Source organism: Microcaecilia unicolor, chromosome 3 (genome assembly GCF_901765095.1).
Source record: "Microcaecilia unicolor chromosome 3, aMicUni1.1, whole genome shotgun sequence".
In the NCBI taxonomy this organism is placed as follows: Eukaryota; Metazoa; Chordata; class Amphibia; order Gymnophiona; family Siphonopidae; genus Microcaecilia; species Microcaecilia unicolor.
The window spans coordinates 287,956,988-287,973,861 of NC_044033.1; the positions used below are offsets into that span (position 1 = coordinate 287,956,988).

General features: G+C 48.6%; 1 protein-coding gene across 2 annotated transcripts in view; it reads left to right on the forward strand.

Moving 5' to 3' along the window:
* The window catches only part of ARID4B (AT-rich interaction domain 4B), a 1,313,885-nt gene that overhangs the window by 832,594 nt on the left and 464,417 nt on the right, over positions 1 to 16,874 (forward strand). For both annotated transcript variants that reach the window (XM_030198147.1, XM_030198148.1), the window contains exon 13: positions 10,943 to 11,037. In XM_030198147.1, coding sequence (XP_030054007.1) covers positions 10,943 to 11,037 — 95 coding nt within the window. The remainder of the gene's footprint in view (positions 1 to 10,942; positions 11,038 to 16,874) is intronic.

The following is a 16,874-nucleotide window of genomic DNA, read 5'->3' on the forward strand; positions in this document are numbered from 1 at the left end:
GAGGTAGGATCCAGAGAAGGTTTTTTGAGGAGTAGGGTGACTACGGCATGTTTGAAGGCATCAGGAACAGTCGCAGTGGAAAGTGACAGATGGAGGATATGACAGATGAAAGAGGTGACAGCAGGAGAGATAGTGTTGAGTAGATGAGTGGGAATAGGGTCAGTGGGGCAGGTGGTTAGTTTTGAGGATGAAAGAAGAAGTAAATTTTCTTCTTCAGTGATTTCGGAAAAGGAGGCAGGGGTAAGAGTGTTGAGAGAGTGGACTAAGGGAAGAGGGGATGGAGGAGAGCTGAATACGAATTCAAGTTTAATCTTGTGAACCTTATCGTGAAAGTAATCATCAAAGTCTAGGGAGAAAGTGAAGGGGGAGTTGGAGGAGAAGGCACTTTGAGGAGAGAGTTTAGCGTGGCAAAGAGACGTTGAGGGTTCGAACCAATAGAGTTAGTCAATTGGATATAATAATCCTGTTTGGCAAGTTGGAGAGCAGATTGGAAGGAGGTCAGCAAGAATTTGAAGGGCACGAGATTTAAGCCAAAGGCGTTCAGCAGAGCGGGCACAAGAGCGTAGATAGCAGATAGTAGGGGTCAGCCAAGGCTGGGGTTTGGTACATTTTACAGGACGAGACACGGGAGGAGCGAGAGTGTCCAGAGCAGATGACAGAATAGTATTATTTTTAGAAAGAATTTATAAATAGCTTGAGGATCTGAAGGTGGATAAAGCTATGGGGCTGGATGAGATACATCCCAGGATACAGAGGGAGCTCAGAGAAGTCCTTACGGTACCTCTTAAAGATTTATTTAACATGGCTGCAGTTTTTATTCCCGCTTCAGCTTTGACTGAACCAAGTGATTTTGGATGCAGTTTTGGCTGAAAGCTTTCAGACAGTTTCATTTTCAGTCGGTCTCTACTAGCAGGCTGCAGCGCTTGTTGTATTCTGGTATCTGTAACGTTATCATTGGCATGTTATGGCTCATGCTTTCAGCGCCATGAAAATATGAATTGCATTCTAAACGTTATCAGTTTGGAAAAAGCATTCAACCTGTAATGTACATATAGTCCATGCATTTCCCAGTCATTGCTGCTTTGATCTGCAGTGGGGGGAGTACACATTTGGGTGGGTTATGGGCGAATCAGGTGCATGCCCAACTATTTTAGCACAAATTTTACAGAATACTGGCAGTTATGCACGTAACTACTGCATTTAGGCATAAGCAGTTACACCTACCATACAGCAAGTGCAAGAAGTTGCATCTATGTTTTGGTGCATCTTTGCTGACAAGCTAGTGATCTATATAGGCTTTAGTGTATATGTTGGTTGTCATAGAATACTGGCTTAGCACTCATTTTTTGTCTGCCAGAATTTTGACGCCTTATATAGAATTGCCGTATTCCATCCATGCATTCACTAGTCATTGGTTCTTGGATCTGGGCCCTTATGGGAGTGCAATGTTTTTCCAGGCTGTCCTTTCAAATCTGTTTTCATTGTAGCCTCCAACTTCTCTATAGGGCATATTTTATGATTTTGGCTAGTTGTCCTTATTGTATTCTAGGAGTAGCCTAGTAGTTAGTGCAGTGGACTTTGATCCTGGGGAACTGAGTTCGATTCCCACTGCAGCTCTTTGTGACTCTGGGCAAGTCACTTAACCCTCCATTGCCCCTGGTACAAAATAAGTACCTGCATATATGTAAACCGCTTTGAATGTAGTTGCAAAAACCTCAGAAAGGTGGTATATCAAGTCCCATTTCCCTTTCCGTTGAAAAGTGCTAGAAAAGAATAAACCTGGAGATGCCTTTAAAAAAAAACTTTTCAGGTTAAATCATGTTACTGTTCCCATTATCTTTCCTTTTTATTATTTATTGAAAATATTTAGCTGGGAAATCTAATTATCAGCAAAAGCAAAATTGTTACTTCTAATAGGAGCTCTGTTTCCTGTTGGAAAGCTTTCCTCTAAGCTTGGTTTACTGAAAAATTGGGCACGTGTAGGTCCAGCAGCACATGTGAATAGCACTGTATATACCTAGAAAACTCCATGCCAGCACAGTATTATCACATGATATGTCACTTCCATATCATCATGCTGATCAATCCATAGACTGGTGGGTTGTGTCCATCTACCAGCAGGTGGAGATAGAGAGCAAAGCTTTTGCCTCCCTATATGTGGTCATGTGCTGCCGGAAACTCCTCAGTATGTTCTCTATCTCAGCAGGTGGTGGTCACACACAGCAGCAGCTCTGGCTAGGTCTCCAAGCCTAATTTTTAGGTTTTGTTGAGTACCTGGGGTTGAGGGCTCTCCTTGAGCAAGTGCAAACCTGGTGGCGCCAGGTCCCTCCTTTTCTCCCCCCTCCCGCTGGCTCCGTTAAAAAAAAAAAAAAAAATTTTGGACGTCCTTAAGGGCGTTTATTTCGACGTTTATTTAAACGTTTATTGCAGCTACTCACTGGGACACCAGGTCGTTACAGCTCGGAGCGAGAAGCAGGTAATTTTTACCTTTTTATAGCGGGCAGGGGGTTCCCCGATCGATCTCCACGTGGCCTATGGCGTCGGAGGGCGAGGGCGCAAAGAATCGCTCCCCGGACCGCGTGTGCGCTTCTAGCGGGGATGCTGGGGTTTTAAAGTCTGATTCGCCCTTGTTGGGTGTCAGTTTGGAGGCCGGTCAGTGTCCCGGGTCTTCCTCCGGTGCGGCGGTTTTTCCCGCCATAAACGCCCATCCCCGCTGCTCGCCTCCGCCATCTTGGCCGGCCACTCTGCTCGGACGGCTTCTTCTTGGGCCGCCCTTGAGCTGGGAGACGTTCATGCCATGGCCGCCCTTGATTTGGGCGACGGCAAAAAAGCGGCTAAAGTTAAGCGCCGTTCTTCCCACGCGGCTCCTTCGCGGAGTGTCGCGCCGGATGCCATCTTGGATGCACGCAGCATGTTTCTCCCCCGCTCTTGCGAGCGCCGGTTGAGGGTGCGTCTAGGGCCGTGGCCCAGGCTGCTGAAATACACAGTCTGGGGGGTTTCTCCCCCGAGTTTATTTTGCTGCTGCATCAGGCCTTCCTTATGCAAAACGCTGCCCCTTCTCCCTTGTCCGACAAAGGGGTTGAGGCCCCTGGAAGTAAACGCCCTCGGGTGGATTCCCAGGGCTTAGAGGACTCTGTCTCCTCTGATGTAGATGAGGGCAGTGTATCTGAGTTCTCCCAACGGTCCTTTGGGGATTCCTTGGAGGAGACGGATTCCCGCTCGGATGGAGCGGATGACCCCTCTGCAGCGCGGACCTTTCGCTCAGAGGATTTGCCCAACCTGTTAGTGCAGGCCATGAGCATTTTGAAGATTTCCTCTCCAGAGGAAGTCTCTCCCTCAGCCCCTGTTGGCTCCGCCATTATGCTGGGGACAAAGCGCCCGCCTAGAACCTTCCACGTTCATGATGCCATGCACACCTTAATTTCGGCTCAATGGGATGTCCCGGAAGCGAGCCTCAAAGTGGCTATGGCTATGTCCCGCCTCTATCCTTTGCCTGAAAGTGAACGTGAGGCCTTTCTTTGGCCTACCGTGGATTCTTTAATCACTGCGGTGACTAAGAAAACGGCGTTGCCGGTGGAAGGTGGCACGGCCCTAAAAGACGCCCAAGACAGAAGATTGGAGGCGGCCTTAAGGTCGTCCTTCGAGGCGGCTGCCTTAAGTTTGCAGGCCTCAGTTTGCGGCTCCTATGTGGCCAGGGCGTGCCTGACGATTGTGCAGCGGGCTTCCCCCTCGGATCCTTCCTTGAGGGCTGATTGGCCGGCCCTGGAATCGGGCTTGGCTTATTTGGCAGACTTACTGTATGATGTCTTGAGAGCCTCGGCTAAAGGTATGGCTCAGACAATCTCTGCGCGGCGCTGGCTTTGGCTGAAACATTGGTCTGCTGACCACGCCTCTAAGTCCCGCCTGGCTAAGTTGCCTTTTAAAGGCAAGCTGCTCTTTGGGGTCGAGTTGGACAAGATTGTGACCGATCTCGGCACGTCTAAGGGCAAGAGGTTACCAGAGGTCAGGGCTCGGGCCAGTGCTCGCCCCTGTAACTCCAGAGGACGGTTTCAGGAAGCCCGACGGTACCGCCCGGGCAAGTCGGGCTCCTCTGCCCCCTCTTCCTTCAAGAGGAACTTCTCCCCCAAGCAGCATTCCTTTCGCAGAGACCACCGTCCCGGAGGTGCGCCCTCCGGAACTCCCCCAGGGTCTCGTACCCAATGACGGGGTCCTGGTCCATGGCCCAGTGCAGATTGGAGGACGCCTGTCCTCGTTTCTGGGCGAGTGGACCAGGGTAACTTCAGACGCTTGGGTGCTGGAAGTCATCAGAGACGGCTACAAGCTAGAGTTCTGCCGACCCTTAAGAGACGGGTTTGTACTCTCTCCCTGCAAGTCTCCGGTCAAAGCTGTGGCAGTGCAGCAGACCTTGGACAATTTGATCCGCCTGGGTGCGGTCGTTCCGGTGCCAGAAAATCAGCTTGGCAAGGGACGTTACTCCATTTACTTTGTGGTACCAAAGAAAGGAGGTTCTGTCCGGCCTATCCTCGACCTCAAAGGGGTCAATCGGGCCTTGAAAGTTTGGCACTTTCGCATGGAGACTCTCCACTCTGTTATAGTGGCAGTGAAGGCAGGGGAGTTCCTGGCATCCTTGGACATCAAGGAAGCGTACTTGCATATTCCCATCTGGCCTCCTCATCAACGCTTTCTGCATTTTGCAGTCCTGGGCCGACACTTCCAGTTCAGAGCCCTCCCGTTCGGGTTGGCTACTGCTCCGCGGACCTTCTCCAAAGTAATGGTGGTCATCGCGGCCTTCCTGCGAAAGGAAGGAGTACAAGTCCATCCTTATCTGGACGACTGGTTGATCCGAGCCCCCTCTTATGCAGAGTGCGGCAAAGCTGTGGACCGGGTGATTGCTCTTTTGAGCTCCCTGGGGTGGATCATCAACTGGGAGAAAAGCCAGCTGCGCCCGACTCAGTCCCTGGAGTATCTGGGAGTTCGATTCGACACCCAAGTGGGCAGAGTGTTCCTGCCGGACAATCGGATTGTCAAACTTCAGGCTCAGGTGGACCAGTTCCTAGTAGCCTCTCCGCTTCGGGCTTGGGACTATGTGCAGCTGTTGGGCTCTATGACGGCCATGATGGAAGTAGTGCCCTGGGCCAGGGCTCATATGAGACCACTACAACACTCTCTGCTGCAGCGCTGGACTCCGGTGTCGGAGGATTATGCTGTGCGCCTTCCCTTGGACCCAGCAGTGCGCAAGGCGCTGAGCTGGTGGCTGAAGACAGACAAATTGTCTGCAGGGATGCCTCTTGTGACCCCGGAGTGGATTGTCGTCACGACGGATGCCTCTTTGAAGGGCTGGGGAGCCCACTGCATGGGAAGGACAGCGCAGGGGCTCTGGTCTCCTGCAGAGGCAAAGTGGTCTATCAACCTCCTGGAACTCAGAGCCATTCGGTTGGCGCTTTTGAAGTTCCTCCCGGTACTGGCGTTGAAGCCAGTACGGGTCCTGTCGGACAATGCCACGGCTGTGGCCTATGTCAACCGCCAGGGAGGTACCAAGAGCGCCCCTCTAGCCAAGGAAGCCATGAATCTATGCCAGTGGGCGGAAGCAAACCTGGAACAGCTGTCAGCGGCCCACATTGCCGGAGTCATGAATGTCGAGGCGGACTTTCTCAGTCGCCATACCTTGGATCCCGGAGAGTGGCAGTTATCGGCTCAGGCGTTCTTGGACATCACGAAGCGCTGGGGCCAGCCGAGCCTAGATCTGATGGCGTCATCGGCCAATTGCCAAGTGCCGCGCTTTTTCAGCAGAGGACGGGACCCTCGATCTCTGGGAGTAGATGCTCTTCTCCAACAGTGGCCGACACAAGAGCTTCTCTATGTGTTCCCGCCCTGGCCCATGTTGGGCAGGGTACTAGACCGGGTGGCAAAGCATCCGGGCCGGATAATCCTGGTGGGTCCGGACTGGCCCAGACGTCCCTGGTATGTGGACTTGATCAGGCTCTCAGTGGACGAACCTCTGCAGCTGCCAGTGGAGCAGGGCCTGTTGCATCAGGGTCCCGTGGTGATGGAGGATCCCTCCCCCTTTGGTCTTACGGCCTGGCTATTGAGCGGCAGCGTCTGAGGAAGAAGGGCTTCTCAGACAAAGTCATCGCCACTATGCTGAGAGCGAGGAAGCGCTCTACTTCTACTGCTTACGCCAGGGTTTGGCGTATCTTTGCAGCGTGGTGTGAAGCAGGCTCACTTTCTCCCTTCACTGCTCCAATTTCTTCAGTGCTGGCGTTCCTGCAAGAAGGTCTGGAGAAAGGCCTGTCGCTCAGTTCCCTTAAAGTCCAGGTAGCGGCTCTGGCTTGCTTCAGGGGCCGCCTGAAGGGTGCTTCCCTGGCTTCGCAGCCAGATGTGGTACGTTTTCTCAAGGGAGTTAATCACCTGCGCCCTCCTCTGCGCTCAGTGGTGCCTGCGTGGAATCTCAACCTGGTGCTAAGAGCTGTTTTTAATCTACGCCTCTATAGACCCCCGTGGGATCCTTCCACATGGAGGTGTACAGAGGGTTTGTTCTTCTATGATCTTGTGGACCGCCTCCCTGAATTCCAGTGACACCCTTTCCCATGGGTATCGCCACTGGGGAGGCATCAGAAGGCGCAGTTCAAATCTTATTCCCATGACCACAGCTTTCTGTCTCTTTGGATCTAAGTGAATCTTTGGCCAGTTATGTGCCCGCATTAAATCTATAAAATATCTATAACGCTGTTACAGTTAGAAATCTTACTTATGTGTGTGTTGTATTGTAAGACAGATGAAAGGTAGAGAATGGATTGAAGTGAAGACAGAGACAGTTTAGTTAAAGAAATAGTCTTTTTATTCTTACCAAATCAGGTATTAGTCAGGTACATTCATCGGACAGATTCGAGGCTCAATTGGACAGAGCTTTGCCCTCGGAGAGACATTGGGGAATGTTCCAAAAATCTGTCTAATTCTCATCTCTTTTATAGGAGTTGGTCTCAATACAAGTCTATGGCAAGACACTTTTTTTTCCTTAATCTTGCATAACCTCTGAATCATACTTTACTACCGGTCAGGTGCCCATCTCTCCTTCCGTTTTAGTATTGCAACTTATTGTGCAATTTCCCTTTTTGTAAACAACTCCTTGGAGACTAATATCCAAACATGGGCAAATCTTTCTCATATCATCTTGTGATCTGGGTGCCATCTTCTAAAGACAGACTCCATGTTATGAACCAAACTTCTATCATTTCTGTCTTTAATTTCTTCATTTTAGGTGTTACACTCAATTTAGAAGTTGCACCAGGTTTCTTTAAGACTCACCAAGCAGTCCTGCTCTTGCAGGCTCTCTGCTATAAGGCCATCAGCTGACTATCAGGCCTAGTTAGTGCTTCTCAGCTGTTTAAAGCTATGTAGCTTGGCCCACCACTATTCCAGTAGATAGGCCCCAAGCTTGATCACATATTAACATTCCCCTCTTCACCCTATCTCATAGGGTGATACCAGGGTTAACATACCATGGTACCATCCATTCCAGAAGGTATCCTATCGGTTTATTGCATTTGGAGAGTCTAATCGAAAACCTGTATAGTCCAACTTGTTTGAATTGAGATTACCACGCAGACACTATTTCTATTATTTCAATCCTTCTTGGGACTTACTCTTATCTGCAGTTGAGTGACATACCATAGTTACAACAATAATATTTTTCAACCTATTAATATAGCCTTGCAGAAGCCGCCTTTTGAACCCTTGTCGAGGGCATCTCTGAAAGACCTGACGTTGAAAGCAGTCTTTTTGGTGGCTATCACTTCAGCCAGAAGAGTTTCCGAGCTCCAGGCACTCTCATGTCGAGAGCCTTTTCTGCAGTTCACTGAGGCAAGAGTGACTATTCGCACAGTGCCTTCCTTCCTGCCCAAGATTGTTTCTCGCTTCCATGTGAATCAGCAGCTCTATCTCCCTTCCTTTCGTAGGGAGGACTACCCAGAGGAATACTCTGCTCTCAAATATCTGGATGTGAGACGAATCATCATCAGATACTTGGAAGTAACCAATGATTTCCGGAAATCGGATCATCTGTTTGTCCTGTTTGCAGGTCCTCGTAAGGGTCTGCAGGCTGCTAAGCCTACAGTGGCAAGATGGGTCAAGGAAGCCATTGCAGCGGCTTATGTGGCCGCGGGGAAGGTGCCGCCTATTCAGCTGAAGGCTCACTCCACTAGAGCTCAGGTGGCCTCGATGGCAGAGGCCGGGTCCGTCTCCTTGGAGGAGATATGCAAGGCGGCAACTTGGGCATCGGCCCATACCTTCTCCAGGCATTACCGCTTGACTGTGGCTGCTCGGGCGGAGGCCCGGTTTGGAGCTTCAGTGTTGCGGTCAGGGATTTCTATGTCCCGCCCTGGGTGAGTACTGCTTCGGTACATCCCACCAGTCTATGGATTGATCAGCATGATGATATGGAAGGTAAAATTATGTATCATTCCTGATAATTTTCTTTCCATTAATCATAGCTGATCAATCCATAGCCCCTCCCAGATATCTGTACTGTTTATATTCTGGTTGCATTTCAGGTTCAAGTTTAGTCTTCAGTTCCTGTTCAGGAGGACTTCGTGTTCAAGTTTTTTCAATTGGATTCTTCAAGAGTTGAGACGAGTTTGTGTTACAGTGAGCTGCTGCATTCCTCTCCCCTCCGTTTTACGGGGCTGGATTGAGACAGAAATTCTGCCGGCGCTCCCACCCGCTTCGTGCGGCTGTAGGGCAGCTTTGTACCCCTCCCGCTTCGGCGGTGTTAGGGTCAGTCAGCTCCTCCCGCGGTTGCAGGATAAGCCAGATCCCTCCGCATCGGCGGGGTGGTGTCCCTCCCCCGCTCCGCGGGGATGAGCTGGACGGATTCCCCTCCCCCACTTGTGTGGGGATGAGCTGGGTTAATTCCCCTCCCCCGTTTCGGCAGTGGTGAGCTGGGCAGAGTGTCCCTTTGTGGGTGTAATTCTCTGTGCTGAGTCCTGCGGATGGAGCTTTGATATCGACATACTGAGGAGTTTCCGGCAGCACATGACCACATATAGGGAGGCAAAAGCTTTGCTCTCTATCTCCACCTGCTGGTAGATGGACACAACCCACCAGTCTATGGATTGATCAGCTATGATTAATGGAAAGAAAATTATCAGGTATGATACATAATTTTACCTTATTGTATTGTGGTTATCAAAGAATACTTTTATGGCAGATAAGCAATTTATCTTCTTATATATGTATTCTGTGTGACCTTTATCAAAAGTAGAGGTGAAGGACATAGATCACAGGAAGGAACCAGTGGTCCCCGAGAAATCATCAAAGTCACTGTGAAATCATTATAGACATAATACATTATTTATATATTGGCATATCACCCACAAGAAAGTAGTAGATGATGGCTGATAGACTAAAATGTTCCATTTAGTCTTATGGGACAGATGGGGGGGGGCCCTTTTAACTAATGTGCATTAAAATTAGCATTTAGTGCATTTTAACACAGGATTTTACTGGGCTCTTTCTGAAAATTTTACGCGGCACATTTTTTATTTATTTTTATTTTGCAGGTCATATGCTTATATCATTAGTGTGTGGTACCTGCCTAGAGTTAACACAGGAACACTCACTACCTCTTATTTAGAAAGCTCTAAGTGCTCCTGCATTAACTCTGTATTAAACCAGTTATTGCACACTAATCATAACATGCTAGCTGGCTAACACTGCCATACCCACGTCTTGTCCATGCACATGCAAGCAGACAAAATATAACCAAACACAGTGGTTTCCAAATTTTTTCAGTTCACTGTCTGAGTAGCTTTTCATGGCACTCCCCAAACCTCCCACACCCCCCTAGCCACACAGGTCTCCATCTTTTATCTGCACAAATATATCAGTGCTAGGGTGTCCCTATAACCAGGCCCTCCAAATAACACACTGATTACGATTTATAACAAGTTACTATTCTACCTATGAAATGTTATTCCATTATTATACTTCCTCTTTGTACATCTGTATGCTGCACAAGCCAGCATGTTTAAAAATATAAGTGAGATTAAATAAAGAATGCAACCAACAATGAAGAATGACAACTCGGATGCAGCAGCTCATAGGTTTGCTTGCTTTTTTTTAAATGGGAATCGTAACAGAGACTACTGACGTATTGGCTTCCATTTTTGTTTACTTCATCCCGTCTCCTGTTTTCATTCAACCTCCTTAGCAGTCACCTCTGAGTCCTAAATGCCGTCTACTCCCTGTCTCCATTGACCGTGACAAAAAAATTAAAAGTGTGGGTTCGCAGCAGCCTTCAGGCATGTGCTGTTGGCTCTGTTGGTCCTCTGCCCCCGCTGACTTCATCTACCAGTTCCGGGGGCAGAGGACCGGCAGAACTGACAGCACATGCTTGAAGGCTGCTGCAGTCGTGCACTTGCTTTTTTGTTGTTGTTATTTTTCTGCCACTGCTGTGTGCAGTAGGAGTTTGGGCGGGAGGGAAGTTGAGATTTGCTGCAGCGCATAGTTTGGGAAATGCTGCTTTAACACATTCCTGCAGTAGCCTGTTTGCACACGCTAACCGCACGTTAAGAGCTTAACACCCTTTAGTATAATAAGCCATTTTGTTTGTCTGCTATCCTTTACCATATAACAAGGTCCTAGCCTAGAGTGAATTTCTAATGCTGTTTTTTTGAAAATAATGTTGAAGGCTTACATGCAAATAATGCTTATATAGGAATGAATATCCATGGAGGTTTGAGGGCTAGAACAGCAAACACATATTACAAGTGAATTTCAGTTTTGCTAAGGTTTATGATTGTACCCAATTCTGAATATATTTGAAAAATGTTTGACTATAGTATATGGAATGTTCTTTAGAATTAAATATTTTATGCAGTATCTCAATAAAATAATTTTCACTATGTATATAGGCTAAAGACTATTTTATTGTATTCTTTTTCAGGGACTACAATTAACAAACGACCTGTACTTGGATACAGAAATCTGAACCTCTTTAAATTATTCAGGCTCGTGCATAAGCTTGGAGGATTTGATAATGTAAGCATACCTTTCTGCTTCAATACCACAGGATGAGTGGTATATGCATTATTAGATATGAACATTGATTTGCAATTTGTTGGCATTTGTATTTTCTCTGCATTGGATTGAGATTAAAACAGTAGCAGTAACTCCTAAAATGTTATGCAGATCTTTTGATGGGTATACAAGACACAGTTGTTCAGCTTAATGTAATTAATCAAGGTATATACCTTGATTAATTACATTAAGCTGAACAACTGTGTCTTGAATGGAACTGGGTCTGCATAATTGTACATATAAAATGGAGCAGTGAATCCACTAATCAAACAGAAGCAGTAAAATAAAAAAATTTTTAAAAATCATAAAACATTTCAAATCGAGATGTCTGCGCACATACACACACACATATCTTCAGTACAGATAAATAACATACAGAAGTTCAGTAAAAACCTATTATGTTTTGATTGTTTGTATCAGATGTACAAAACAAAATGTTCAACAAAATTATACAACAGTATGCTAAGTACAGGTAACAGAAGTCAACTAAACTGATTTTTGAATTGCAAAACAAAGGACAAAATAATAACGAAAAGACAAAAGGAAAAATATAGAAGGAGCTGTCAGATTCATAACTGATTCCCAAGTTCAAAGGGATTCTCTATAATAAATGAAAAATGTGTGGCTTCAAATCAACTACTGATCAAAAATACAAAGAAACAAAAAGCAATAAATAGAGTTGGTACAATAGTACCCGTTTGGCCAGAGTGCATCAAACCCTTCTGAAAACTGGCTCACTTTTCATCAAACCAAGGGGCCATTTTATCAAAGGGTGTTAGATTCTGGGCATAATTTTTTTTTTAATTTCATTTATTTTGCTGGTCCAGTGCTAATTTTTCAATAAGCATGTGGGACTTGCAGAAAATTTATGTAGGAGCACTTACCACCTCCTATATAGAAGGTGCTAACAGCGTTAGCCAGTTATCATGTGCCAGTATGAACACACTGGCTGGTTAACGCTTCCATGCCCATTCACCACCCATGACGTGCCCCCTCTTAAAAAATATAGTTAATTCACACATATCACATACTAGCAGGCAAAATGCTGCAAAACACTTTTAACACATTTTGCAGTAGCCTGTTTTTCACATCATTAAGACTTAACGCCCTTTAGTAAAAGGGCCCCCCAAATAACAATAATTGTCTATACCTATGAGGAGGAATTATGCATTTCAGCAAAGATTTTGACATAATTCTAAATTGGTTCTGAAAACTTTCCTGGAAAAGCCCCAGCTAGTCAGCTTTTCAGGACATCCACAATAAATATGTATGAGAAATGTGCATGTTGTGGGGAATAATGCATGCAAATCTATCTCATGAATATTCATTGTGGGTATCCTAAAAACCTGGCTGGGTGCTTTTTTTCCCTGGGACAGATTCCAGAACACACTGAGTGCATGTGGAGATATGCCCCACCTACCATAAAACTTCTTAACAAGAGATCTCTCATAGCAATAATATAAAGTTTTGTCTCTGTAATAGCAGATTCCTGCTATCAGTCCTGCTGTTTAAGTATATTGATTGGCAGTTCCATGCCACTGCACTTTGGCTTATGCCTTGGTCTCTGTAGCAGTGGCATTTTCTTAACTATAGCTATGTTGATCCATCCCCCTTTTCAGTAGATCCTCTGTTTACTTATGTGGTTCGTACTTGAATATTCAGTTTTATCCCTCTTACAAATAAGGGCCCTGTTTACTAAGCCGTGCTGTAGGCTCGCAAACTTTTTAGTGCACGCTAAAGATTAGTGTGCGCTAATGATAGAGACACCCATAGAAATATAATGGGTGTCTCTCTCATTAGCATGCATTGAAAATTTAGCGCGTCTCCAGCGCAGCTTAATAAACAGAGCCCCAAGAATGCAGATTTTGTTAAATTGAGGTTCTATTCCTTATGATTGAAATGAAGTGTTTTGCTTAGGATCTTGTCTAGCAGGGCTTGTAGACTCTTTCCAGTCTTAGGGTGGATGTTTTCATCCACTTTTCAAACATTTGAACCAAAGTTTTATTTTAAACTGTTCTAACAAAAAGGATAACTCTGATGCACTTTCTGAATAGAATTATGCAAATACACCTCTGTTAAGTCCAGTGATGTCAAATATCCCCCCCCCCCGCCAGACTTCCACAATTACTGACCATAAAGTCTCCAAGCAGAACTTGGGAACCCTTAAGGCCCTGTTGACTCTCGAGGTTCAATATAGGACAGAAGGTGCCCTCCGCCCTCCTTTTTTGGTACAATGAAATAGATTCCATATCATCAAGCTGATCAATCCATAGACTGGTGGGTTGTGTCCATCTACCAGCAGGTGGAGATAGAGAGCAAACTTTTGCCTCCCTATATGTGGTCATGTGCTGCCGGAAACTCCTCAGTATGTTCTCTATCTCAGCAGGTGGTGGTCACACACAGCAGCAGCTCTGGCTAGGCCTCCAAGCCTAATTTTTAGGTTTTGTTGAGTGCCTGGGGTTGAGGGCTCTTTTGAGCAAGTGCAAACCTGGTGGTGCCAGGTCCCTCCTTTTCTCCCCCCTCCCGCTGGCTCCGTTAAAAAAAAAAAAAAAAAAAATTTTGAACGTCCTTAAAGGCGTTTATTTCGACGTTTATTTAAACGTTCATTGCAGCTACTCACTGGGACACCAGGTCGTTACAGCTCGGAGCGGAAAGCAGGTAATTTTTACCTTTTTATAGCGGGCAGGGGGTTCCCCGATTTATCTCCACGTGGCATATGGCGTCGGAGGGCTCGGGCGTAAAGAGTCGCTCCCCGGATCGCTTGGGCGCTTCTAGAGGGGATGCGGGGGTCTTAAAGTCTGATTCGCCCTTGTTGGGTGACAGTTTTGTGACCGATGAGTGTCCCGGTCCTTCCTCCGGTGTGGCGGTTTTTCCCGCCATAAACGCCCATCCCCCGCTCCTCGCCTCCGCCATCTTGGCCGGCCACGCGGCTCGGACGGCTTCTTCTTGGGCCGCCCTTGAGGTAGGAGACATTAATGCCATGAACGCCCTTAATTTGGGCGACGGCACAAAGGCGGCTAAAATTAAGCGCCGTTTTTCCCGTGCGGCTCCTTCGCGGAGTGTCGCGCCGGACGCCATCTTGGATGCGCAGCATGTCTCTCCCCCGCTCTTGCGAGCGCCGGTTGAGGGTGCGTCTAGGGCTGTTGCCCAGGCTGCGGAAGTGCACAGTCTGGGGGGTTTCTCCCCCGAGTTTATTTTGCTGCTGCATCAGGCCTTCCTTATGCAGAACGCTGCCCCTGCTCCCTCGTCAGGTAAAGAGGTTGAGGCCCCCGGAGGTAAACGCCCTCGGGTTGATTCCCAGGCCTTGGAGGACTTTGTCTCCTCCGATGTAGATGAGGGCAGCGTATCTGAGTTCTCCCAACGGTCCTTTGCGGATTCCTTGGAGGAGACGGATCCCCGCTCGAATGGAGCGGATGACCCCTCTGCAGCGCGACTTTTTAGCTCAGAGGATTTGCCCAACCTGTTTGTGCAGGCCATGGGCATTTTGAAGATTTCCTCTCCGGAGGACGTCTCTCCCTCAGCCCCTGTTGGCTCTGCCATTATGCTGGGGACGAAACGCCCGCCTAGAACCTTCCACGTGCATGATGCCATGCACACCTTAATTTCGGCTCAATGGGATGTCCCGGAAGCGAGCCTTAAAGTGGCTAGGGCTATGTCCCGCCTCTATCCTTTGCCTGTAAGTGAACGTGAGGCCTTTCTGTGGCCTACCGTGGATTCTTTAATCACTGCGGTGACTAAGAAAACGGCGTTGCCGGTGGAAGGTGGCACGGCCCTAAAGGACGCCCAAGACAGAAGATTGGAGGCGGCCTTAAGGTCGTCCTTTGAGGCGGCTGCTTTAAGTTTGCAGGCCTCAGTTTGCGGCTCCTATGTGGCCAGGGCGTGCCTGACTATGGTGCAGCGGGCTTCCCCCTCGGATCATTCCTTGAGGGCTGATTGGCCGGCCCTGGAATCGGGCTTAGCCTATTTGGCAGACTTGCTGTATGATGTCTTGAGAGCCTCAGCTAAAGGCATGGCTCAGACAATCTCTGCGCGGCGGTGGCTTTGGCTGAAGCATTGGTCTGCTGACCATGCCTCTAAATCCCGCCTGGCTAGATTGCCTTTTAAAGGCAAGCTGCTCTTTGGGGTCGAGCTGGACAAAATCGTGACCGATCTCGGCACGTCTAAGGGCAAGAAGTTACCAGAGGTCAGGGCTCGGGCTAGTACTCGCCCTGGTACCTCCAGAGGACGGTTTCAGGAAACCCGTCGGTACCGCCCGGGCAGGTCGGGCTCCTCTGCCCCCTCTTCCTTCAAGAGGAACTTCTCCCCCAAGCAGCATTCCTTTCGCAGAGACCGCCGTCCCGGAGGTGCTCCCTCCGGTTCTCCCCCAGGGTCTCGTACCCAATGACGGGGCCTTGGTCCACGCCTCAGTGCAGATTGGAAGACGGCTGTCCTCGTTTATGGGCGAGTGGACCACAATAACTTCAGACGCTTGGGTGCTGGAAGTCATCAGAGACGGCTACAAGCTAGAGTTCTGCCGACCCTTAAAAGACGGGTTTGTACTCTCTCCCTGCAAGTCTCCGGTCAAGCTGTGGCAGTGCAGCAGACCTTGGACAATCTGATCCGCCTGGGGGCGGTCGTTCCGGTGCCAGAAAATCAGCTTGGCAAGGGATGTTACTCCTTTTTCTTTGTGATACCAAAGAAAGGAGGTTCTGTACGGCCTATCCTCGACCTCAAAGGGGTCAATTGGGCCTTGAAAGTTCGGCGCTTTCGCATGGAGACCCTCCGCTCTGTTATAGCGGCAGTGAAGGCAGGAGAGTTCCTGGCATCCTTGGACATCAAGGAAGCGTACTTGCATATTCCCATCTGGCCTCCTCATCAACGCTTTCTGCGTTTTGCAGTACTGGGCCGACACTTCCAGTTCAGAGCCCTCCCGTTCGGGTTGGCTACTGCTCCGCGGACCTTCTCCAAAGTAATGGTGGTCATCGCGGCCTTCCTGAGGAAGGAAGGAGTTCAAGTCCATCCTTATCTGGACGACTGGTTGATCCAAGCCCCCTCTTATGCAGAGTGCGGCAAAACTGTGAACCGGGTGGTTGCTCTTTTGAGCTCCCTGGGGTGGATCATCAACTGGGAGTAAAGCCAGCTGCGCCCGACTCAGTCCCTGGAGTATCTGGGAGTTCGATTCGACACCCAAGTGGGCAGAGTGTTCCTGCCAGACAATCGGATTGTCAAGCTTCAGGCTCAGGTGGACTAGTTCCTAGTAGCCTCTCCTATTCGGGCTTGGGACTACGTGCAGCTGTTGGGCTCTATGACAGCCACGATGGAAGTAGTGCCCTGGGCCAGGGCTCATATGAGACCACTACAACAATCTCTGCTGCTGCGCTGGACTCCGATGTCGGAGGATTATGCTGTGCGCCTTCCCTTGGACCCAGCAGTGCGCAAGGCGCTGAGCTGGTGGACGCAGACAGACAAGTTGTCTGCAGGAATGCCTCTGGTGACCCCGGAGTGGATTGTCGTCACGACAGACGCCTCTTTGATGGGCTGGGGAGCCCACTGCTTGGGAAGGACAGCGCAGGGGCTCTGGTCTCCTGCAGAGGCAAGTGGTCTATCAACCTCCTGGAACTCAGAGCCATTCGGTTGGTGTTGTTGGAGTTCATCCCGGTACTGGTGTTGAAGCCTGTACGGGTCCTGTCGGACAATGCCACGGCTGTGGCCTATGTCAACCGCCAGGGAGGTACCAAGAGCGCCCCTCTAGCCAAGGAGGCTATGAATCTATGCCAGTGGGCGGAAGCGAACCTGGAGCAGCTTTCAGCGGCCCACAT